General features: G+C 38.5%; 1 protein-coding gene across 6 annotated transcripts in view; it reads left to right on the top strand.

The window, feature by feature from the left end:
- TSPAN18 (tetraspanin 18) overlaps window positions 1-20,948 on the top strand; it is a 167,782-nt gene extending 146,834 nt beyond the window's left edge. For all 6 annotated transcript variants that reach the window (XM_088145748.1, XM_088145749.1, XM_088145750.1 and 3 more), the window contains 4 exons: window positions 12,422-12,520; window positions 14,380-14,559; window positions 15,864-15,947; window positions 18,419-20,948. In XM_088145748.1, coding sequence (XP_088001874.1) covers window positions 12,422-12,520; window positions 14,380-14,559; window positions 15,864-15,947; window positions 18,419-18,466 — 411 coding nt within the window. In that variant the 3' untranslated portion in view covers window positions 18,467-20,948. The remainder of the gene's footprint in view (window positions 1-12,421; window positions 12,521-14,379; window positions 14,560-15,863; window positions 15,948-18,418) is intronic.
- The last annotated feature ends 4,569 nt before the right edge of the window (window positions 20,949-25,517 follow it).

Below are 25,517 nucleotides of genomic sequence, written 5' to 3'. Positions count from 1 at the left end.
AATGAATACAGTCTGTTATGTCTGTGCTTTCCCCTTTTTCAGATTCTCACAGTTGTGCAGATTACTTTGTAGTGCTAACCAAATATAAAGAAGGTACTTGCACAATAGAATATTTGATGGGATTAAAAAAAAAAGACTGCGAGTGTGAGAATCATTGGGAACGAAAAGAAATAAGAGTTATGGACAAAATATCTGAGGCATGCTCATTTCTCAAGAGTAAGGCAATGGTGTATAGCCATTTAGGCTACATTATCAAATGATGCCCGGTTGGCTTTTAGCTGCTTGTCCTGTAGGACCAAGTGGGAGAAAAAGTCCCAGCTGAATATTTGTTTTAGCTTTTTCTGTGTTGCAAAACCACTTTAGGAGACCTGTGTCTGACCTGGTGCATTTATTACTTTTCTTCTTCATCTACTATGGCAGTTGGATTTGCAGCTATATATTTATCCAATTTTCTATTAAGTGTTGCATTGATTTGGGCTATTCCCAGGACAAATCTAGAATTTTAGTATTGGGTAGTTGACCATGTTTCAAAAAAGACACATTTAAATTACCAACCATTTGCCAGTAGCAGAAAAAACTAAAGTAGGCAACAGCAAACTAGGAGATAGTAACTTAGAAGGGAATGGGTAAAACAGAGCCCATGGACAGACACTGAGCAGAACATATCACTCCCATGCACCAAATTGTTCCCTTTATAGTGCAGAATAGAGGAGAGAACACCTGGTGTCCTACTTTCCATCCCTATTCTGCTGCTGTTATATACATGAAAAGGTTAAAGCTGGAATAACCAAGGGCTATTTTGGTTTTTGAGACTGCCTGTACTAATTAACCACAGTTTTATTTCCAGTGGCTCTAAAAGTTCTGAGAATATTAAACTCGTTGCCCCTTCATCTCTCTCTCTCTCTCTCTCTCTCTCTCTCTGTGTGTGTGTGTGTGTGTGTGTTTGTCTGTTGCCTTCCCTATATCCTGTTTTGCTATTGTTGATGTTTCATCATAGACATCAAGGTATTTTTGCTAACTAAATTGAGTAACAGGTGTCTTTGCTTGGTTCTGGATGCAAGGATTGACTGGGAATGTGCTCGATGCAAAAATAAAATGGGAAATTATCCATATTCTTGTATAAGAATTTTATATGAATTTTATTTGTCCCAAAGAGGCTTCATTTCCAAATTTTAATAGAGATCTTAAAGAAAGAAGGAAGAAGTACGGAACCAATGTCAAAATAGCCCTATCTTTCCAAGGATTAAAAGAGGAGAAGTCAGATGATAGTCCCACAGTTGAAAAGAAGGAAAAGAACAATGCTTTGTAAACAGTTTAAAGGCTTTCCCTTTCCAAACAATAGAGGCAAGGAAAGAAGCAAGACTACAGTGACAGTGACTGCTCTATAAATAGTGATCACTTCCTGGGCAAATCTGTTATGGTCTGGTCAATATGTCTCTCTGTTTTCTGAAGGAGGGACATTCCTTTAGGAGAGGCAAGTGGAAGACCTCACACAGAGCAAGAGAAAACCACACGTATAATTTGTCAAATTATATCTTTGAATATGGCCAACCCAGATACACACACAGATAGTCACACATGCACACAAATCAGTGGATGGGGGCAGGGTTGGGAGATGCATTCCTGTGGTAACAGCCAACTTCAAAGAAAGCAGTGTTGAGTTTGTTGCAATATGTGGACAGGAGAACCAACCAGCCAAATAAATAATAAATGAAGTAACGATCACTCTTGATGGTAGCAAAATAGCTCTGCCCTTTATTACAAGATAAATATATGCTGTTATATGTGTGGGGTTGGGCACAGAATCTGGTTCAAGGATCCTAACAGCTGTAGTTTGCATTGCAAAGAAAGGTCTAGTTGGCTGGTGTGGGTCTTCCGGGCTGGAAGGTCTAGTTGGTTTGAATACTTTAACAACACAAATTACAAGTGGGGTAGCCATGACACCATTTCTAAATCTTGTGTAGATTTGATAGTTGTGACTAGGCAGAGGAATATTAAGTCTTAAGAAAATAAAAAGAATGCAAGAGGACATTAAAATGGTTGCAGAGTGAATCCTCTAGGGAATGACTTGTATAATGAGTCTTCACAGGAGCAGAAATACTTACAGCCAAGATTATTTCCTTTCCATTGATGGGAGAATTTGGTGAAGGGGGTCTGAAAATAGTCATACTACTTGGTAGGCTTGTGTGGAAGCAGTTCTTTCTCCACAACTTAAATCCCAGTTTGTACAGAGTTGAATAGGATTTTTAATTTAGCAGATTATTGTAATGGCAGGGCATAGCTTTCCCAGTCTGATACTAGTTGTATTTAATTACTGTTTCCACTTGGGAATTTTAAGAGTGATTCTCCAACATACAGTATATGAAAGATACCGGGTTGAAAAAGCTGCTGTGCCATTTTGTTGTAGGTTTATTTATTTATTGTAATTATATATAATACAACTGAACATATTAAATGACTGTAACACTCCTCATTAATGCATCTTTAAAAGCAACTCACTTAAAAACAGTCAAACTAAGACTGACTCCTGACTGACTGACTTTTCCAGGCAAGAGTATGAAAGTGGCTTGTCCTGGCCTTCTACTGGGATTTTAATCTGTTGCGTCCAGATTAAGGCCAGCGGGTGTTAAATGCACCCCAACAATGGTGCCCCTCAGTGGAATTGAAACGATCATGCCACGAGACAGAAACAAATACAATATCTGGTGATATCTTCAATCCAAATTTTTAAAGTTTAGTTACCATGCCAAAGAAAAAGTTTTTTGTTTTTTTTAACAGCGCAGATTAAAGTTGAGCACAGCAGATAAGGACAATTACAAAAATAATGACTCAAGTCAAGTGTGGCAGTGAAAGAGTTAAGGGCATGATAGCTTGGGGAAAAAGCTCTGTGGTCCCCCCTTTCCCTTGGTGCTCTAAGCACACGCTTATCTTGCTTAATGGTTAATCCAGGGCAGCATTCAGCATAGCTTAAGTTTAATTGAATTCATGAGGAATGAATGTACCTGGGATTTTAAAATCAAAATCTGGAATTTAGTAGCTTTGTGGTTTTTCTAGTCCAAATGCTAGATGAGATGACCTTTTGGATTAATTTAGAATGGCTTACTTCAGTTCTTACCAACTATGATGCTTGATTTCTTTTTAAATAAAAAGTCATTTTGAAATAACAATGACCTAAAATAAATAGCAGTCCAACGCCTGTTTACAAACTCAGTTGCCATAATTAGCAACTTTTTAGTTTTTGACATAATAGAGGAATAAATGAAGGCTGAAGCTTCTATTCATACAAAGAAAGGGGTGAAGGATTTTTTGAGCATTCACTGGTTTTTCTAATCTTCATTTCCCCTTTACATTGTCAGTTCACTTTAGAATAATGAACAACAAACACTGTGCGTGGGTATATTGTAGAACTGTGTCAAAGCACTTATTCATAAAATCTGGAACAGGGAAGAATGGTAACTATAGTGATAAAATTCTGGGGCACAATGCTTGATTAAATTGAATGGAGATGAGATGATTGGAGTGGTCAGCTCCTAATTAGCACTTCAGTATCCCTATATCATATAAAACATTTCCTTGGATTATGGTCAAAACCAGGCTCTTGTGACATTGAAAAGGATGATAGGCATGGTGTGAACACCACAGCTAGAGAGCTCTTGAGTACCTCCAAATATTAAGCTTTAATTATTTTTTTAATGGCCCAAATCTCACAAAAGTGGGATCTCTGGGTTCTCACATGAGATTTCATGTGGTTTGGGGCTTTTTCTATTTGATTTTTTAAAATAATTTGGGAGATAGTCAGATTTTCCTGTGAAAGTGTATGAAATTGAACAGTGGTTGCTGCTGAAGTCTGCCAAATTTTGGCTTAATTTGGAGTGATTATCTTGTCCACCATGATTGAAGTAGCCAGATCAAAATATGGTGGTAGCACTAGAAAAGGAAGATATTAATTGTGCTTTGAAATAATAGATCTGCTTTAAAGAACATTAAAATACTCAGATAAGTAGAGAAATTATTTATTTGAATACTGCATTGTTTTCTGTTGATGCATTTTCTCAGCCTGTTCTTATGGCTTCCTAGCTTGGCATGTGAGGTGTTATTATGGTTAATGCTCCTCTCTGCATAGCCCATCTCCCTCTGAGACAGAAATAATTGATAAACACAATTTTCCTTGTCTTACGGTGCAGGACAATCTCATCTTGTACAACATACTGCAGCCAAAGCACTTGCAACACTACATGGGTTAAATAATATAAATAATATAGTTAGAGTTGAATAATTAATAGTAGAGGGGAAAGAAGAGATTAAGGATCCAAACAAGGAAGGAGAGAGATATGCTCTGCTGAGATTTCAAATGAGTCAGCGGAGCAGGCAAGCAGAGACTCTGTTTCAAATAATTGAAGCAGTGGAGTACAGGAACACAGCAGGAAAGTGAAACAAAATGGAAAACTTCAAGTGGAGCACGGTTAAGAGGAATGGGATTCAACAACAGGAGCTACACTGGTGTTTCTTCCATGTGCAAAACCCTGTCATGGTGATCATTTTTCAAAATGCAATTGCTGCTCTGTAGGCACAGGACAAGCAGCAACAATATCTACGAGGCTTAGAAGGCAACTTGGATGCTTGAGTGCTACAGCACTACTTGTGACCTACTGGTTGGGACTGCTGCAGTTTCATACTCCAGTCGCTGCTGTGTATATTCAGTTCTTTTTTCAAAGCAAAACAAAAGAAAACTAATTTTGCACTTGCAAACATGCTCAGGTTGAAGTATCTTATCTTTATCCTTCTAGTCAACTTCACAGTGCTTAATAGAAAAACCCTCTGGCTTGATTTTCCCTGATTATTGTATATAAGTAGCATGTACCTCCTTCCTAGCAGTATAGAGATAAAGTCTCCAATGACTCAAGCTCAACACCTGGAGACCCCATGGATATGTCCATGTTGTGTTCTTGGCAATAGCATGGAGGTGGTTTTCATTCTTCCAGGATGTTATTTTGACTTCCCAATCTACCTTACATTCTGGGAATGTTCTAGTGGTATCCCATTCAAATACTAATTAAGTTCAACCCTGATTTGCTTTTCAAGCTCAGGCAAGGTATTCAGGTGCTGCCACTTAAGTGGGCCCCTAGCAGTGTTGTGCAATTGAAAGTACAGTACACAATTAGGAAACATAATTAACAAAACTATCTCAGACAAATCAAATTCTTAAAAGGAAAGTAATGGGAAGAGAACAGGTTGGAATTCCATGAGTGAGGCACTCATCATTCTAACAGGATATAATGTGTATCTCATCAAGGATTCATGATTTAACATAGCTTTCCCGAGCCTCTGATTTCCAAGGGGGCTACAACTCACCACCTTTTCAGCCAGTCTTCCCAATATCAGGGTAGCTGGACATTCTGTGAGTTGTCTCTGGAGGACACCAAACTGGAGAAAGCTGATCTCTCTGAGCAAAAGTTTTGTTTTGTTTTTAATGAAAGAGGACAACGTTGTGACTACATTGAAAACTTGGTTGTGAAATATATATTGAAATAGATTCCCAGGCTCAAAATGAATTATATTTCTTTCTGGTAGGCTATATACAGGGTGTACCAAAATCATGCCCCATAGGCCAATGTGTTTTTTTCATGGGGGGGAGAGAGAGAGAGAGAGAATTTTACTTTACTTAAGAATGTTCAAAGATCATCCATCAAACAAGTAAGGAAGTGTTTAGAAGAAAATGGCAACCAATTTAAACATTTAAAATAATTTAAATAATATGTTATCTAGCTATTTAACTATCTATCTCGAAAATAAGTTATGGGAATTCCAATAAGGGGTGTCTAAGGTATGGCATATATCACCCTGATATGTCATTAAGAATAACATTAAAATAAATGGAATTTCTGATACAAAAAGTTAAAAGATCCATTTCTACTAAGTCTAAATCATACTGGATCCTTCTGGGGGAAAAACCTCTTCCTTACGTGGGTAGTCTTAGATGGCTGCAAGATCCTTCTCACTACTATACAAAAGCTTGTGATAATTGCTTAGCAGAAAAATAGTTGATTCCTCCAACTTAGTGCTGCCTTCATGGGGAAACAATATCTGTAGGACTATACCTGAATCTAGATTCCTTTTTTCCTGGTTATGATCATCCAAGTAATTTAAAGCTATAATCTCTGCTTTGAGCTGTTCTGATTTCTTTTCAGTTTGGTCTTCTTTACTTTGCCTAAAGGCCAGGACAGTTATTTCAATTCTCTGTTAAAACAATCCTATCTCTGTCATAATAAAATGTGAGGAAATAAAATGCAAAATATTAGTGCAAACCAAATCAGCTTAGTCTCCTTTCAAGGTTATATCTGACAATAGCTTTTTCCTGCTCAAACCCCCATGTGACCTGCCATGTCCCAGAAGGGGGTGTGACTTTCTCTACCATGCAGCACTTGTTAGAGGCAGGTGGTCAGTTGTGAGTGGCATTCTCTGGTCAGTGTTCTCTAACTCTAAGTGTGTCATCAGATCTGGGTGGCAAATGGATACATGCAAATATACACGAATAGAGAATGTATTTCCTTCCCTCTTAGGATCTTTGTTCCTGGTGGCACAATCTCCATAGATGACGACAGTACACAGTACAACAATTGCATAGGTTTATTGAATCAAAGCTTGAAAACAGTTGTCCCTTGAATATATTTCTGAGCTCTAGCACAACTAATTAGAGGTACACATTGCTAATCGACACAGGTTTCCCTATTAATGTAAGCAGAGAGGTTATTTAAATTAGTAATCAGATAGTTACCAAGAATTGCCTTGTAGCTCCTTGATTCCAGATACATTTGCCAATGTGGAAAAGATAGTGAAGGAAGTAGCAAGGGAAAAGTAGAAAACAAACTAGGAAACTATAGAATGGAGAAGCTCTTACACACTACATGCATACCCTTACACACTTCTCCCAGTTTATACACAGAGATCCTCTTGGTTTTCTATTTTATAGCCTAAAGTGTTGGATTCTATCCAGCTGGTTTTCATCAATCTTTTCATGGAATACTGTTACAATTTTCGAAGACAATTTTGGGAGGAAACTAGCTGTTCTTGTACAGTTTTTGGTCACAGAAGTTAATGTCTTGATTCTTGGTACTTTTATCCATCAATTGACTGTGTTCTTCACCTGATCTTTGGCACATCATTGTTTTAGGCACCCTAGCAGGCTGTTGCAGTTCCATGCAACTGTGTGTTCAGATGGACTGTAGGTAGACTTGTGTAATTTATGATACAATTCATAAGCTCATTATTCATCATGATTACTAGAAAAGGTCATTTGCTGGGCAAGCCTACCATGCTGAAACATGGATTCTCTCTGGTTCAGCTGGCCCTTGGCTTCTGTATATCCATAGTACCTTTCCAAAATGAGGATCAGGAATATTGCTGTGTCAAAAAGCAATATTCCACTGATTCAGTGTATATATATTTATTTAAGTTATCTCATGCTTCTGGTGCAAGGACACCATTCACTAAAACTTATAATATTTTAAAATTGCCATTCCTTTTTAAAAAGAATAACATAAAGCAATCAGCTGAAGGAGACAGGGCCAGTAGTAAGAGCCAAAGCACAGGAACATTGGAATAAAAATTCCTGCTGGAATAAAATGATTATCAGTATTTGATGAAAAACAGTAAGAGGGAGAGCCAACTTTATTTTACAGGATAAGATGTTCACCGCACCCAATTTTTTAATGCAATCACTGAGGCAACTCTCATATGAAAAATGAAATGAGAGTTTTATGTCATCTGCATAATAGCAACAGTGCTGATGTTGTCTGATGATGGTTCTTCCATGGTTATAACTAGATGTGGGAGGCATAGCCTAAGCTGTCAACAGGAGTTTCCCAATACCACCAACTGGAAACCAGCAAATGGAACAATTCGAAAATGGGACTTATATATTAATTCATCCATTCATTTTATTTACAGCCCACTTAATAATGAAACTTCTTTTGTATTTATTCTCCCTAATTTCCTAATCTTATATCTGCCAGGTGGTCCAGAAGGATAGTATGATCTTGAGAGCTCCAGCAGAAACAAGATTGCCCACTTTCTAGCAAAAAGACCAAAGATGTGTCAATCCCAAATCTAGATTTGAAGTCAGATTGATACAACAGATCAGAGGCAACTGAATTCCTCAAGATCCTATGCATCATATAATTTCCAAAAAGTTGGGGTATGATTACTCACTAGTTTGAGACCCACACAACTGTAGTGTAGGTCCTCAAGCAGGCTTAATCTGATTAATAAAAAAGAGGCAGCAACAGAGAAACCTATAAAAAAACTGAGAATATCCTCATCCTGTTGATGAGTAGCAGGGCTCTGCCCCCTTTGAATAATAGTTTCACCCATTTTATATTTGTGCCCCAAATAATATGTTGTCAGCTATTAGCCCAGATACTTCATTTGTGATTACTTGTTTAAAAAATTACCAACTAATGACAGATTTCAGCTTGGTCAATGTTATTCAACATGCTGGCTCCTGACTCCTAAATTTGGGCTCCATGCTTCCACCATATAAGTAGGAACACTTCTGACTGGGTAAATAGAAAAATCACCCATGGTTGTAAGAGCAATGAGACTGCAATAAAAGGCAAGTATTCATAGAGGCAAGTATTGCAATAGAAGGCAAATACAATTATGCCTCAAACAGAGGAAGCTTCAGATTCTTTAGAAATGAGAGAAGCAATGAACAAATGAGTATTCTGTGCTGATAACTGGGATCATGTTTCTTAACTGAAATGTACTGCATATTTTTAATAAAGAAGCTTAGACTAAAAAAGTAAAGCAAACACAAGACAAACACACTAACTTACATTAAAAACATTGTGAGATCCGTTTGTTTAGAAGAGGTCTTTTAGCAGCCTCCTTAAGGTAGCCAATGTTCTTAAATGCTGGACCTGATGCAAACATTTGCATGAGGCAGGATGGACAAGATCTTATAGCATGTTGGCTGAAATTACTGTTCTTTCCCACAGGTTTGAGTTCTTTCCTTATTGTGGACAATTATAAATATCAGTATGGCTTAGGACTATTTCTCAAAACCTTCAACATCTTGGCTTCTCCAGGGAGATGTTCCTAATTATGGGCTATGAGCATACACTTAGTGCATTTGAACAATGTATCAAAGATCTGGAAGTCCAACAGGACAGCGTGCTCTATCTAAGAATGTTTTTTTGACCAGTCAAGCCCTTTTTTTATATAAACCAGCGAGATACTTACATTATATAACTATCTCCAAATTCCAAAGGGCACTAACATAGCAATGCTCTTCCCACAGCAGTTTTGGAGGGCCAATACAAGAAAGTTCCATATAAGCTGAGATTGTGCCCCTACGGAAAAGGGGCTATTGAAACTACAGCTCATGTCCTGCTATACTGTTCCTTCTATAAGGACTCACAGACCCATTTTATAACTCCCTATTTGGTAAAAAACCCAGGAAATTCTGATCTTTTTAATATACAGTTGTTGCTATCTGATCAATATGATTCAGTGTCTTTGAACGTAGCTTAATTTTCTTACACTGTCTGTAAAATTAGGCTGACTTTGATTGCCCACTGATGATCCCACCATTAACTGTAATATATTATCAAGTTTTGTTTTATTTCATTTTTAATGCATTTTTATTTGTAATTCTGATCTGTGACTGTAATAAAAGATTGATTGATTGACAAGAACAAACAATCATGGTTAGTCTCATACTCTCAGTTATGCTAACAATCTTGTCCATGTTGCACCTGGATAAAGATACAGCAAAAATGTCCCAATAAACTGCCAGTAACTCATCGATCAATGGAAGAAAGCCTTGCTGCTCAATAAAGCTCCGCTGGACAACAGTGTGGGTACAGAAGTTTGCCACCAGCATCAACACAGCATAAAAATGGGGTTTGTTTTTTGTTTGTTTGTTTTACCTCTGCTTGGTTGGATTCATGCTATTTTTTTTCCCCACTGCCAATTGAACCCTCCCTGTTATTTCATTATCCTCAGCATCTTGGAGGAGGAGGATGCATTCTGCCTTTCTACCTAGAAACACAGGAATCTCCTCAGTAGGAAAAGAGGATGCTGAGAAACTATTCTGTCAACTATCTGGATAACTTTCCAATCACTGTCATTATTAGCCAAAGCTTAAGTAAAATCACTTGCTGTAGTGAATCCAAGTGCTTTGTGCATTGACAAAACAGCGAACAAAAACCTTCTTAGCCTAACTCCAGCTTCTAAAAAGAAGAAAAACAATTGTTAAACAGTACTACATATTTTTACTGCTTTGTTTTTATTGAGTCTTTTGAACTGGCTATTAAATCTATTATCGTTCTTTGTAAAATATTTGGAGCAAATTTAAATGTTCTACTAGTGAAAAGGAATGGAGTATTTTTCTGGCAAATAAATACAGTCCCAGCGTTGGGCTTTGTTTTAGATCAGATCTCATAAAAATCACACATACGGTCCTCCAACTTTTCCTTTGGGATCATGCCTGTCAAAATAAAGGTTTCACTTTATATTCAAATAGCTCTTTTGTTTAGAACTGGTCAAAGGAAGCCAATTGGGACTCTTACCAACTGTAATATTAGTTTCAAAGTCTGCACTTAGGAAACAGACAAGCATCAATAAAATATCTGGGTGGCTGCCTCCACAGGATGGGAGTCCAGGCTCTGTAAATTATGCAAAAGAAGGAAAGGAAAACACAATGCTTGTGTGTATGTATGGCCACCTCCTAACCCCAAGGTCCCTGATGGAGCCGACTTATTTCCCCAGGGAATATTCTTGTCCAGTCTGACTAATAAGCATTTCCGTTTAGAGGTGATAGAGCTGCTCTTGTTGAAGTTGTTTAAGATGTAGCTTTCATATGTCCTTGGCAAATCCTGTGAGGTCTGCAGAAGGGGCCATTAATTTTAGTAATAAAGTTGAAGGCAAACAATATAAAAAGTAAAATGACCCCCAGTGTGTTTCCAGGAAAACAAAACAAAACTTCGCACTAGAGAGAACTTGTTAATTCTGAACTGTTAGTGTACATTCCTTTTATCACTGTGGATTGTTAAAATGTGTTATGTTTCCATTGTGATTAAGAGGGGTCTCAGCACTTAGCTAGTCTTGGCTGATCTGGAAAAAGTGAAGCAAAGAAGGGAGTGATTAATGCTTGCATGGGAGATCACCTTGAAATCACAGGACTGTAGACTAGGAAGCAAAGACCATGTCCTGGAAGAAGGCAGTGGCAAACCATCTCTATTGCTTCCAAAATAGCTACATGGACATGTCCATATGATTACCAGAAGTCAATCCTCAACTCATGGGTGACATTTTTTTATAGATCCTGCAGATGGAATTAGTAACATCTTTTAAATGCTAGCACCACACTTTCACATTGTAATTGTGTACTTATGAACCTCATAACTGTAGAGGAAATTATAGGACAGTCGGTAAAAAAATTCAGTAACCATTTGGGCAGATCAACCATAAACACATTACTTCCAGCTCTGTAGCTTTGCTTCTATGAGCAGTATCCAAGGAAGTCTACTCCTATAGTGGAATTTCCTCTTCCTTTGCTCCTACTTGCAATCTTCCCCTCAAATTTACTTGGTTGTCTCACAGTTCTTAGGAAGATGTTTGAGGGGCACATAGAGGAGCCACAGAAGGAAAACAGGGTCCACTTGACTGAAAAATTGCCTGTGTCTATTCTGTGTCTACAAAAAGCATGATTTTGAAAAATTGTATGAAAATGTCAGCATCTTCTGAAATTGGCCTCTCCTGTGGAGAATAAAAAGGTCAGCATGCTTTATTGAATATACTCTTAATTTGTATATTGGCTTATATTTAAAATCATAGCAAAAATAGAGATTAAGGCAAAAAGAGAGAGAATGTCTTAATCTCTATTTTTAATCTCTATTAAAAAAAAACTCTGAAAATGCATCAAGCTTTTAATTTTTTTATTTTTAAAAGGGAATTAAGGTCTCTAAATAGAAGGGCAGTCTCATCCAACAAGGAATGGAAAATTTCCCAGAATATGAGAAACAGCCCTAAGATTGGGCCATTGCATTCAGTATTGACTGCTGCTGAATCTCCATGGTTTCTGATAGGAATCCACCTAGAGATGCCAGAACCTGAAATTGTGGAAGGGTGAAATTGTGTGGAAAGTGGTGTGGTTTGTGAAAGGAGTGTGTCCAGTAAATGTCAAAGGAAATTCTAAGGGCTATCATGTCATATTTTTCCTTTGCCTAGCTTTGAATTCAAGGATGCATCTCCATTCGATGGAGCACCTAAACCGTCTAGGCTTAATCCATCACGTGCTCATAGCTGTGTTATAAATCTTGCTTTCGAGCTCTATTTCCCTGAGTAGAAATGCAGCCCTGCTTTGAAGTTCTGGCATGAATTCATTCATTCTCTCTTCTGTGCGTGGTTTTTGTTGCAGCTGACCAGAGAGTTTTTTACCAAGGAGCTGAAAAAGCATTATCAGGGGAACAATGAATCAGATGTCTTTTCTTCCACCTGGAACTCAGTCATGATCACAGTAAGTACTTGATTGTTTAATGCATCCTGATATGGATTTTTTTTAAAAAGAAATGTTCATTAATTATTAAGCAGAGTCAGGACTGGCTCATGCTTGTATGGTAGGAAAACACCAGGAAACCCCAGGATTGTAGACTAGATTGAGAAATCTTCCCCACCCAAAAAAGAAAACCCTTGAAAATCAGTGGCAAGCAACTTAGGAAATTTTGCCAAAAAAACCATAGACATGGACATGAGGTTCCTAGGAATTGACTCAAAGACAAACAAAATTGCTACTCGTTTTAAATAAAACAGTGGCTGGCAGTTGCACAAAAGAATGAAAACACAATTAATTTTGACAGAATAGGTAATAAAAGCAAAAGAGGAAAAGAGTTAGAAGGCTCACTGGCCTGATAGTATAAAAGCTTCTATTTAGGTTCAATAGGATTTTCTCTCTGGAAATGTATTTAAGATTACAGGGTCACAACACAATTTTGCATCTGTGTATTCAGAAATAATTTTCATTAAGTGGTGAGACTTTCTTCCAGGTAAGTGTGAGTAGCCCAAAGAGAAGCCTTTCCCATGTTGCCAAGTGCTCTAATTATAAAAGAGTGACAGAGGAAAAAGGGTGAGCAGGTGACAATTGCAAATTTCTATCCTTTTCCTGACCACCATTTTTAGGACTTTCACTGCAAACAAAGGGAGGACCAGCTGTTTGTATTCATCCATTGGCTGGGCTGCATTCCTCTAGGTTGGGGATCTGCAAGGTATGAGTTTGATGCACCTCCTCTACTTCTTAAGGATGGAGACCTTTTTCCACAGGAAAATGCCAGAGTAAATTAAAAAAGTGGAAGCAAGTCTGCCCAATATTGAAGGAACAAAGCAAATCCCTGTGGGATGTGTGTGTCAAAGGCAGGGAAGAACGACTTTTCCCAAGTAGCTTTCCTGGTGCCCATTTTGTTCTCTGTTCACTGCAAAACAAAGATTGTTGGTTTTTTTTAATTGTCCCAGACTGTTTAAATTCTGACATTTAAGTTGTTCTAGCTGCTGCTGTTAACTGATTTAGTAAATTTTCAGGCAGATATTACCAATGAGGAACTTACACTTTATTTTATGGAACTGATCTCATTTGGCACTACCAGAGGATCAAAGGCAACAATCTGAAAATTTCTCATTAAGTCCTAATGAAGGTTGTTATTGCTGTTGTTGTAATTGTGTCACACTTCTGGGAAACTGTTGGGTCTTAACATATGCAAGTCCATATGTAATGTTATGCCAGGATTTTTATTGTATATTACATTTTCTTGAACAAGCCACAGTAACCTGGTTCATTCTTAACACAAAGCCATCAGGGATGGGTTCATATAATGACAGAAATAAGCAAACCATATTATAACTAGTGCAAAAGAGGTCATGATATTGAAAAATATTTTTTGAGATTATAGCAGCCAATGAGCATCAGGCAAACTGAACAGTGTTGAACATATTTGCTGATTTTGGCCAATTGTGTTATGTTTCATAAACACAGAAAACAGCAAGCAGTTCTATAGGAAGTGGATCCAATATCCCAGATTTTGCACACTCTGTCGATTTGCTTATTTATAACTGAGGATTTCAACATACATTGTGCTCACAGGTTGAAGCCTAGGTTCACAGCCATAAGGACTAGAAACATACTTGTCTTTTTTTTAAAAAAAATAAAAGTTGCAATGTTTAGGAGGGAATAGAATGTTATATCAAGTATCAAATTATATCCTCAGTTTATACTTTCAGAAGCCCTATTTGAGTGGCTGCTTATTGCATGTCCTTCTCAGATTTCCAAGAAACCACCCCAATTCTGCCACAAATATTAACCCTTTGATCACCTTTCATATGTGCTAGTTTGGCTGCTGTGGTGTCAATGGTCCAGAAGATTTTGAGGCAGCCTCTCATTCCATTCTTCTGGATTCCCATCATGCTGTCCCTGAAGCTTGTTGCCGACGGGAGCTCCAATCTCGTGATGGAGCATTCATCAGTAAAGAAGAGTGTCTGAAAGGAAAGGATATCTATCAGAACCAACAGGTGAGAAGATGACCAAAATACTTATACAATGATTTAGGCTGAGGGATAAAAGTATGGTGTGAAAAACTCCTGACTTGATGTGATTCTTTATCTAAATGATTGAAGACTGTACCCTTTCTTTGGGTGAATTACTCTTCTTCCTCTTCCTCTTCCTCTTCTTCTACCATATAGGACAAGATAGTAAAAAAGGGGAAAGATTTATATGACCAGAAAAGAAACCAGAATTTGCTGTTTTGGCTTGTCTAAGATCAAGTATAGAACAAGATATTAATTTAGCTATCTCTTATGGTGTTTACATTTGCAAGAAACATCATCTAGCATGATCACATTTTGCAAATGGATAACTGATATTCAAAAAGGGTGACGCACCTACAGGCATAGAGCATGTCTGCAGAACTGGGGAGAATGAACCAAAGAATCTTGCAGTAATGCTTCTACCCGCAAAGCACTCATGAACAAACTTAAGCATCATAGAGATTTTACAGCCTGTCTTCTGATCTACCTGTGTTTCAGATTGTAAAACAAGTTGATTAAATGTAGAACTCCAATCTTACATTTCCTGACCTGAGTGTGGGGGGAAGACAAACATTTTCAGAACTCTCTCCCTTTATTATACGATATATTTGTCTATCAGTTTATCTGTAACCGAGTACTGGCTCTGTTGTGCTTGTCCTTCTTGGGCTCTCTGTTTAACTGTTCGACTCTATCAGGCTAAACTAGGATGAGATGACCACACTAAACAAGAACTAAACTGTCAAATTCTGCTCCCCATAGCTTCTGCCCGTTCAACAAGGCTGAGGAGGACAGGCATGCTCCAGGCCCTCAGAGACTGCCCTCCACAGGGCCTAAGGAGTTGAGCCTTCTCAGTTGCAACTCCTCTTCTCTGGAATAGTTCCCCTCCTGAGATAACCAGCCTCAATCCTGTTGAGTTTTAGGAAAGCTATAAAGCATGGCTTTCTAAGATTGCCCAAGAAGGGAGCTGGGATTTGCTGAGAACCTCCGTCTTGGGCTGTATATGAATATTTATTGTTCCTTAGTGCTTATCATGTTCTTTGTAATGTTACTTGTTATTAATAATTACTCTTTTGTTCTATTGCTTTCCTGTTTCAATCTTCCTACTGAAGGAAGAGAATACAAGCTGCTCAGAGTCCCCTTGGTTTGGAGTGGTATATAATTTAATCATTTTTGTTAACGTGCTCTCAATTTTGAAAGTTCTTTCGCTAGCTGTTTGTGAGGTTAGCAAGTGAATGCACTGACTTTGCGTGAACATTTATTTCGAGATGGATTTCTGTCTTTCTCCCTAGGGCTGCTACACTGTGATCCTGAACTCCCTTGAAACCTCTGTGTATCTTGCAGGAGCTCTTGCCATTGGTGTTCTAGCCATCGAGGTATGGTACAGATTGGTTTCCTGCTGGCCACACTAATGCCAGGAGATGTCTTCTTTTTTTTAATGTTCTCACCACAGCCCCCTCATCTTACTCATAGGAATGTGTAAAAAATTATTTAGAGCAGTGTGTTCTCAAACTTGGCCATTTTAAGATGTGGGGATTTCAACTTCCAGAATTCCCCAGCCAGGCTGGGGGGGCGGGGGGGGGGATTCTGTGGGTTGAAGTTCATACATCTTAAAAGCTGCCAGGTTTGAGAAACATTGACTTAGAGGAAGTGCTTTGGGCCTTATGTGAACACAGCACCTCTCTGCCATTCCTTAAAGCAGCTGGTGGTTAAGAAGTCAACTGATTTACTTATGAGTCTCAAAACAGCCACAACCCTCTTATTTTTAATCTGGTTTGGAAGTCTGATGTTTGAATCGGCACTGAAAAGTGTACACCCTAGTTGTTAACTTGCAGCATTTATATGCTGGAAAACAACTGTCCTGTGCTGCCCTCTCATGTTAGGCATAGCATCCTCACTCATTCCAAATGCATATGTTTGAGATGAAGTCAATTTCACTTAATAAAAACATATGGAAGCAAAGCAGTTATTTCCCTTTTTAATTTCACATTCACTGGAAACCTATTCCTACATTCACTGATAGATCAGTTTAATATTTTTTTAATGTTTTTCTGTTGATCTGCAAGATTGGTCAGATTGTTCAATAGGGTCACTTAACTCTCCACATATTGCAGGCAATGAACCACCATGGCCGAGGGGGTCCCATGCATCCTTGAGGGGTTTTGTGCAGCCTCTGGAGCCCTTTCCTCGTTTGCTGTCAAAGCTTTACAGCAAAATGCCATTTCACTTCATCTAGACTTGAAAGCAGGATCGGGCTTGGTTAATATGTGGAATTCCAGGGCTCTTGCTGAGACTGAGAGGTCTACATGAATATATAGTTTCATGGAACTGAGCTAATCTCCAAGACTTTATTACTCTGTTTGGTTCTTAGTTAGCCTAACGCTTTTTTTTTTTTTTTTGCCTTTGAGTCAGTATTGACTTCTGGCGACTGCCGAAACTAGTCCCTGCAGTTTTCTTGGCAGTATTTTTGGGCTGAGAGAGAAAGTGACTGGCCTAAAGTCACCCAGCTGACTTTGTGTCTAAGACAGGACTAGAACTCACAGTGTCCCGGTTTCTAGCCTGGCGCCTTAAGCCACTACTGAAAGAGATGAGGGGAGCTAACTACTTTTCTTCCAGCTACATTTAATTGTTCATCTAGGCCTCAGAATGGCTTCCAAATGTGCCAGTCTGAAAAAAATGGCCACCTCCCACCCACCCTTTCCAAATTGTAGAGGTATTGTGCATTTTCCATGCCTAGAACCCGTGGATAAAGAATTGTTTGACACTGTGTGGATGGTCTGGATCTTGACATGCTGGATGGCTCAGGCTGCTTTTTGGCAGGTAGGTGGGGTTTCATTATGCAGGGGTCTGTGCCAACATGTGGATATTGCCTGTAGCAGGCAAGATATGAAGAACAGAATTAGCAGTATAACCGCACCACTCACCTTTTCGTGTACTGTCTTTATGAGAAAACCCATGAACTGGGCTGCAACTCCCTCACATTAACAAGGAAAGGAGCATGGAGGGATTTGGTGATTATATAGTCAAACTTATTTCATGGAGTCATTTCAGCCCACATTCGATTATTTGAACCAAAGAGAAGGAGCTGGAAGAAACTGCTGGAGTCAGTCAGCTAAAGAAATTACTCTAGCCCACTTAAAGAGCAGAAGCTTTAAACTGATGTTTGTCTCACAGGGAGGCCACAGAAATAATTAAGGAAAGGAGTGATATTACTTCAGCAGGATTAAGTTACTGTTTGGTGACTCTTCCGACATGTTTGGGGGCTAATTTATCCAACTGACACCAATATTCTTGGGGGCTTAAGGAAGAGCAGAATCTTGCTTTTTTAAAAAAAGAACATACAAGCTTGAATCAGAAGAAATGTATTAATGATCTCCATACAGAATTCTTCTTTTGGACAACATTTGGTAGGTCTTTGATTGACTCCTAGTCCTGTTCTTCAGAGGGTGCTCCCTTTTTTCTGCACCATAGCTAAGATGAACTAAACCTTTCTGTTATAACTAGACTCAGTAGGCATTTATTTTGCCATATTAGATATAAAATGTAGTCTCTTACATACCATATACATAGATGCTCCCTATATCCTTCTAATGCTATACACACATTCACACACACTTTACTGTGTATACTTTATATGGCTGTAATATATAACTTTTTTTGGTTCACAGTTTTTATATCTTTTATACCTTCTATACATGCAACTCTACCTATTATATTTTAAAGTTTCTTCCCAATGACTGTACCCCATCCCCTTTTGCTGGTCTAGGACTGTAATAAAATTGGATTTGGTTTGATCTGTTATAACCAGGACCCCTCTCTTTTTGTCTTGTGTCTCACTCCTTCACAGCTGTTTGCTATGATCTTTGCTATGTGCCTCTTTCGGGGGATCCAGTAGGAAGTGCTTCATGAGCCACAAATGATTTTTCAAGGACATGCTTTGAAGAAGGAAAAGAAAGAAGAAAAACTTTATTTTTTTGGTTAGCAAAATAAAAAAGGAGGGAAAGGATTGTAATATATGAATGATCAAAAGGATTGTACTTCAGGGGCTGGAACTTTGAGGTGCTGTCTAGTTCCTTGCCAACTTCAAGGGGAGTCATTCATCTGAAGCCACTCAAAATGGATTGCACTAAAGGCCTGCAAGACAGGATAGGAAATGAACTCTAATAATATCCAGGATGTTGTGTGGAACACACATCTCTCGTATAATAGTGATCCATTGATTGAAGAAGAAAAAGAAGAAGACCGCCTATTTTAAATGAGATCTTCATTTAGAATACTAAACTGTCATCCAAAGCATTGTGATGTATACAGATTAGTTCAGTTTTAAGCTAATAGGGAAAAATGCATTGGCACTTGACTTGCTAGTTTTCTGCCAAGATGGATAGTTTCCCATCTCTTGCGCTATCCAGAAGATACAAGCATTCTGGAATGCTAGGAATGGAGAACGCCTTCACCAAGAATCCCAAGGATGGGATGGTGTGTGTCAGATCTAATGGTGGAACATACAATATGCTGAAATCAGTGCATACCATTTTAGTGCATACCATTTATCACATTGAATTTTCTGATCAGTGTTATGTGAGAACAAAGACTAAAGCAGCTCAGCTGCTGGTTCCCTCACCTTAAAGAAAAAAAAATGTCCTTGTCTAGAATTGTTGGTGCTGTCTCCCTTAAGGAGATGTATCTGTTTGGGGTTTTTTTAGGCTTTTGAATGTTCATCATGCTCTGTGAAAAATACATTGCCAAGTTTGGCCTTCATAGCAATTGATTAGCTTGGTGTCTTGTCCCCATGTGCCTTTCAACCGTGTTGTTGTTTTTTTTTTAAGTCCCCAGCAGGCAAGGAAAACAGTGAGGTTCTTTTGCAGTTGTCTTATGCAGAATTTAATTTGTAAGTCTTGTGGTATTGCTTCTGTTTCAGGCATTCTTAGCTTAAAAAACAATGTACCCTGACTTAAACCTTTTTTCATTTTGAACTGTTGCCAAGTTCTAGCTTCAGTGGTCTATTATCCACTCAGCAAACACGATCAATAAGCCTAAGAGGCCAAACTGAAGTTCCAAGACATACAAGCAGGGATGTGTAAAACATTTCAAGTGCAAAGAATGTTCAGCTTGAAACTTTCCATTTCAAATTTTAAACAGTTCCTTCAAGTTTGAAATGGGTTGCCCTGACCATTCCAGAGGAGTGAAACAGCCCTGTATGAATCTCAAAACACTTTCTTCCAATTAGGAATATTTTGTTCAGCCTTCATTCCGAGGAATATTTGTTGCCTAGGTTTCTAATGAATACATAAATTACAGTGAAATTACATTACTACAAAATAGCAGACAGAGATGTAAACTGGCAAAATAACATGATCTGACACTTTTAAAAAGACATGGTAACTTAGTACTAAAAATATGAATAGGATTTGGTGACATTGCATGCCAAAGATGAGATGTTGAGAGTCCTTGGGGAAAGCAATAATAACAGGGTATTCCTCTATAAGTAATAATCCCCAAAAGTATAGTTTGGGAAAAAAACAAAACAAAACAGCAATCATCTGATATGAGGTAAAAAGTGAGAACATGCTAGAACAATCATAATTATCATAACTATTTGGTTAATGAATGGCAACACATGATAACCTAAATCTTAATGCAATCCTTGACAATCTCCCAAACATGGTTTCAATGGTATTTTGTTCAGTTCTACACATTTGGAATTCACTATGGCTCCCAACCATGACAAAGCCACGTTTTCAGGATTTGCAAAAGAACTCTGGTAGTTGAACCCATCTAGAGATAATGGCATGCAGCTCTCACAATACAGGTATCATTTTGTTGGGGTTGGGGGTGGTGGTGGAGCAGAATTCTATTTGAACAACATCTTGGGATGTACACAGAGTGCCAGGTACTGACCTGTGACTCAGTAACCTACTACTGGCTGCTCCAATGGGCAGGATCCAGCCAAGATGAGCAGCATGTGATTGTCTGGTGATTGTTTAATTCCAACTACTATCAACCTTAGCCAACAGGGAGGATGCTAAGGGTGTTATTAATTATTATTCAGAAACATCTGAAGGGCAATACATTGGCCAATCTACTTCAAAGAATTAGCCCTAAGACCTGTTCTCCATCTCCCCTACCTCTCCCAAAAGATAACACATACCTTGAAAAGTGAAACTAATAAATTAAATGACAGATGGGGCAGATGAAGGCAGAGCTAAGAGAAGTCTAGCAGAGTTTCCTAATATTCTCTTGCTGTTTCAGAATCTTAGTGCCTGTGTGTCCTTAGTTTCATTTCTGACTCATTCTGTTGTCTCCATTTGCTCTTCAATTTGTACTTACTTCTGGTATTCATCTTTCCTTTCCTCTGGCTACTTCAGCACAGTCACTCATAATAATCCCAAAGAAAATTGTAAGGAGCTGTTTAGATGATCAAGTCTGACCTCCTGTTTAGTGTCAGAGCCCACCTAGAGCCTCCTGACAGATGGCTATCTAGCTTCTGCTTGAGCAAACCTAATGAAAGGGAGGCCACCACTTCCTTGGCAGAGATAAGGGGGTAAATTGTTTTACAAAGTAATGGGAATTGTTCACTAGGTACTTGCTGACTTCAGAGATACCTGTCAAAGGCAAGATAGAGACATTTGTCATCTACTGCAAAACAATGTTAATGGAGGGAAGGGATTGTCTGAGAGAAGAAAGAAATGTATTACATGAGAGAATTCTTGAAGGTAACGCTACCAAACAGCCATGTTTGACCAAGCGTACAACTGAAAAAACTTAATTAGCATTTCTGTGCTGTCAGATTTGGAAAAGTCATTGCAGAATACTTAAGGATTACAAGCACGATTTCTTGTGCGTGTTTAGTTGGAGTTAGGCTGCAGCTGTTAAGCCTAAATATCATTCATTTGGTTTTGGCTTAGCAGATCATTTAAACTCAACCATTATGGTTCATAAACCTTGGTGTGTTGTGCGAACCAGTGAATTATGGATTCGTGCTTAAACAATCTGTAACTTCTTCTTCCAGCAAATTCCAACTGCATCAACTCTCTTCCTGATGTGGAAATGAAGATTAAAGAGTCATTTCCATTTCAAATAATGGACTCTGTCAGCCAGGGCACTGGGTTCAAGTGCTGCAGTACTCGAGCCTGAGATGATCCCCCTTTTGTCTCCAATCTTTTTAGGAAGAAGGGATGGCCTGTAGCACATTCTTCCACATGAGCTTAAGTGAAACGGATGCACGTGGCTAAGCCCCTGCACAGATTGTAGGCTTTTGAGTGGGGCTTGTCCAGAAGAACTTGGGTCAGGCCTGTGTCCTCCTTCTGTTTCTGTTTGTGGCTCTAGTTCCACCCAGTAGTTCTCACTGTCTGTTATTGTCACTGTTGTAAGTGCCTGGGGAGCAGGTCACTTATAAAGTAAATGTTGAGATCTATTTTAAATGTTCCTTTTATTAGAAGGCTAGAGCTAATTTAACTTGTATTCCTTATTGTAATGCTTTTTATATTGAAAGGGATTTTTTGTAACATAAAACAGGATGCTATTCTGAAGCATTTGCACAGTTTCTGTGTGCATTTCTTAAAAAAATGAAAAGACAAAAATAAAGACACTGTGACAACAAAGCTTTACTTTCCACAATTCACGGCTTGCGTGTTTTTCTTTTTGAAATTGAAGTGTAATGGCCTTTTTCCTCACAAAAGAAATATCATGTTTATACTGCCATAGTGAGGTTTAAACTTCAAACGTTAGAACGTGTTATTTTGAGTTGAAAATAGAAAACAATTAGCGCCCTATTCAGAATTATGAAATCCAGTGTGTTCACCATGTTTTTGAGGTATGCTTCATCTTCAGACATCACACAAAGTGTTGTTGGCTTCTTGAAAGCATTTGCACATTCACTGTAAAAGCCTGCAGGAGGCCAGTATGTATACAATGTATTGAAGACATTCTTGAATACACAATTGTTCTCAGGTTGTCAAGATCATTTGAATAATGTTGGCACAGGATGCTCAAAGGCTCAAAGGCTACATGTTCTCCAACCAGAGCTTTTATATTTTTATTCTTCTTAAGGTTAGCATATTAAATATTTATCTCTTGAGATTACATATGAATGCACCAACTAAGAAAGGTTATTTGCCCAAACCCATTTTATAAAAATATGGCCTCAAAATAAAACAGTTTTCTTAAACATATAAGCCAGTAAGCATATTAAAACTTGTGAACTGATTGCCCTCTCATACAGTATATCCATACCCAACACAATATTCTATTTCAGGGCAACTAACAGTATGTAAAGTACAGAAAAGGAGTAAAAAATAGTAAGCCACAGAAATTAAAGACAATAGGAACAAGAAAAGGAATACAGCCAGATTTACACTAACGCTATTCAATGTAACCTCTCTGTACATTTTTTCCTTGCACACCAACCTTAGTTTACTACGTTTCCCACCTCTCTCTTTTTCAGGAGTTCATCAACTTCATCCAACAATGCCTTTCTTGATCTTCCTCTTCCTCTCAACCCATTTACTTTTTTCTGGTTTTGTGATTCAGTCTCCTTCATTCTCTTTAACCAATACCACCTCTATATAGTTCTATCTATCTATCTATCTATCTATCTATCTATCTATCTATCTATCTATCTATCTATCTACCTACCTACCTACCTACCTACCTACCTACCTACCTACCTACCTACCTTTGGGCAGGACTTATATGGCCGCCTATCTCATACAATGACTCTAGGAGGCTCACAACAATCCATAAAACATAGTTAAAAACATACCCTTCTCCCCAGGTGCCGGACCAAACATCCTCACAGCTCCCCGCCTCCCCCCCCCGCCTTCTAGCCCAATGCTTGAGGGAAAAACCAGGACTTCACAGCCCTCTGGAAGGCTAAAAAGGTAGAGGTCCCTCTGATCTCTGGTGGGAGGCTGTTCCAAAGGACTTGGGTGGTCACCAAGAAGGCAGGCTTCTGAGGTCCCATCAGATGGCAACATTTAAGGGAGGGGACCTGGAGGACACCCACCCTATCTAACCTAGTAGGATGGGCAGATACCCTCAGGGAGAGATGGTCCCACAAGTAACCTGGCCTTGTGCTATGTTGGGCTTTAAAGGTGACAACCAACAAATTACATCTGGAAAGCAATTGGAAGCCAGTGCAGTGATGTTACTTGGGTGAACCATGGGACACCCTAAAACTGTGCATGCCACTGCATTCTGGACCAGTTGCAGCTTCCAGATGGTCTTCAAGGGCAGCCTCATGTAGAGTGCATTGCAGCAATCAAAATGGGAGGTGACTAAGGCATGGGTGATGACTCACTTTTATATTCAGTCCATGTTCATTCAGCATCTATTCATTCTTGCTTTTATCACACACACTTAAGTACATCATTCCTACTGCATTCAACTTTTATGTTTCTCTTGATATACCAAATTCTTTCTGCTATTCAACAAAGCAGGCAGAAGCATGCTATTCTATACACCACTTTTGCTTCTTTTGGAAGACATTCCTCACAACAGGCTATTTACCACCAACTGCCTTTCTATTAGCATTTGTTAATTTCTCCATTTTTGTAAACATTCTACCAAGATACATTCATCGACTTGCTCTAGTTTTTCACCATTTCTGTAGACTTCGCAATAATTCACACCATCAAACATGAATACCATGCTTTTTGATATATTACTTTTCAGAGTCCTATGTTTCATTGCAGCATGCAGTCTAGCTAAAATTTTCTGCAAACTATTTGGGTTCTTGGCCATCTGTGTACAAAAGTATATGCACATTTACCTCCTAAACTAACAAACATCTAATATAACTACATGCATTCCTTATACATGTATACCTTAAAGCAAGGGACAGCACAGATCTAGAACTTGCTCTCTGATTAATGTTGAACCATTCACTGGCATCCTATTTATTCATACACATGCTTTGCTTGCATCATATAGTGCTCCTACTACTTTCAGGAATCAACCTTCAGCTCTGTACTCACATAAAACATTCTGTAATTCAAGTCTCTTCCCTGTATCACATGCTTTTTCTAAATCAGCAAGCATGCAATAAACTCATTTTCTCACACTGATACTTTTCTCAGTGAGTAGCAAAACTCAGGTCTTGGTATGAAGTTGCATTGCACTTCCCAAATTTTATTCGATGCCACCTCTTCTTTCAATCAGACTTCTGCCAAACACTTTCCTTGGCACCCTTAATAAACTCATGCCCTTGGGTGGGTGGGTTGGTTAGTTGGTTGGTTGGTTTTTTGCATTCCCCTTTGTTAGCTTTGCTTTTGTATGGGAGAAAAAGAACAGCCTTCTTGCAATTGCCAGGAACAGATGCAGACTCTGCCCACGGCACAGCCTCACACAGCTGCTCCACGAGAAAACGGCATCCATGTTTTAGTAGCTTTCCAGTTGTGCATAGAGAGGGAGATACTTCCCACCTTACATTTTTTTTAACATTCTCACGTTTAGGGTTAGGGTCTTTCTTTTCATCAATATTTTCTGGGACACTAATATTTATAGCATTACATTGTGGAGATATCTGCACTGTCTTAAGCTAATTTTATTTCTTTTAAGCATGAGAGTCCACTTGTGGGGTTTCCTGTGTGTTGTTAATTGGCCAAAGGCCAGAAGAAGAACTTTATTAATATAGCATTTATTTCAATTGCACTCTTTGCCATATCATGAGATATTCCCATGCAAATCTCTGAAATCCTCCTTCCAGTATTCCCTCACTCTTATTTCATTCCAAATCCCAATTCCATCACTTTTGTTTTTAATTCTACTCACTCTGTTGAAGGTTCCTTGGTTAGCTCTCTTCACCTACTTCCAAAACAATGTTTTATTTTTATCAAAATGGCTCCACATTTTCTTTGCCTTTAATCACAACTGTTCCTTGCTCTTTGCTACGCTCTTTACAACTATATTTTGTTCTGTATACATGTTATGCTGTGTCTTTTTCTCAT

Source organism: Python bivittatus, unplaced genomic scaffold, assembly GCF_059951505.1.
Source record: "Python bivittatus isolate LINGU-HERP-01145 unplaced genomic scaffold, Pbiv_v1 ctg000480_np1212, whole genome shotgun sequence".
In the NCBI taxonomy this organism is placed as follows: Eukaryota; Metazoa; Chordata; class Lepidosauria; order Squamata; family Pythonidae; genus Python; species Python bivittatus.
This window is presented reverse-complemented; position numbering and strand designations above follow the sequence as displayed.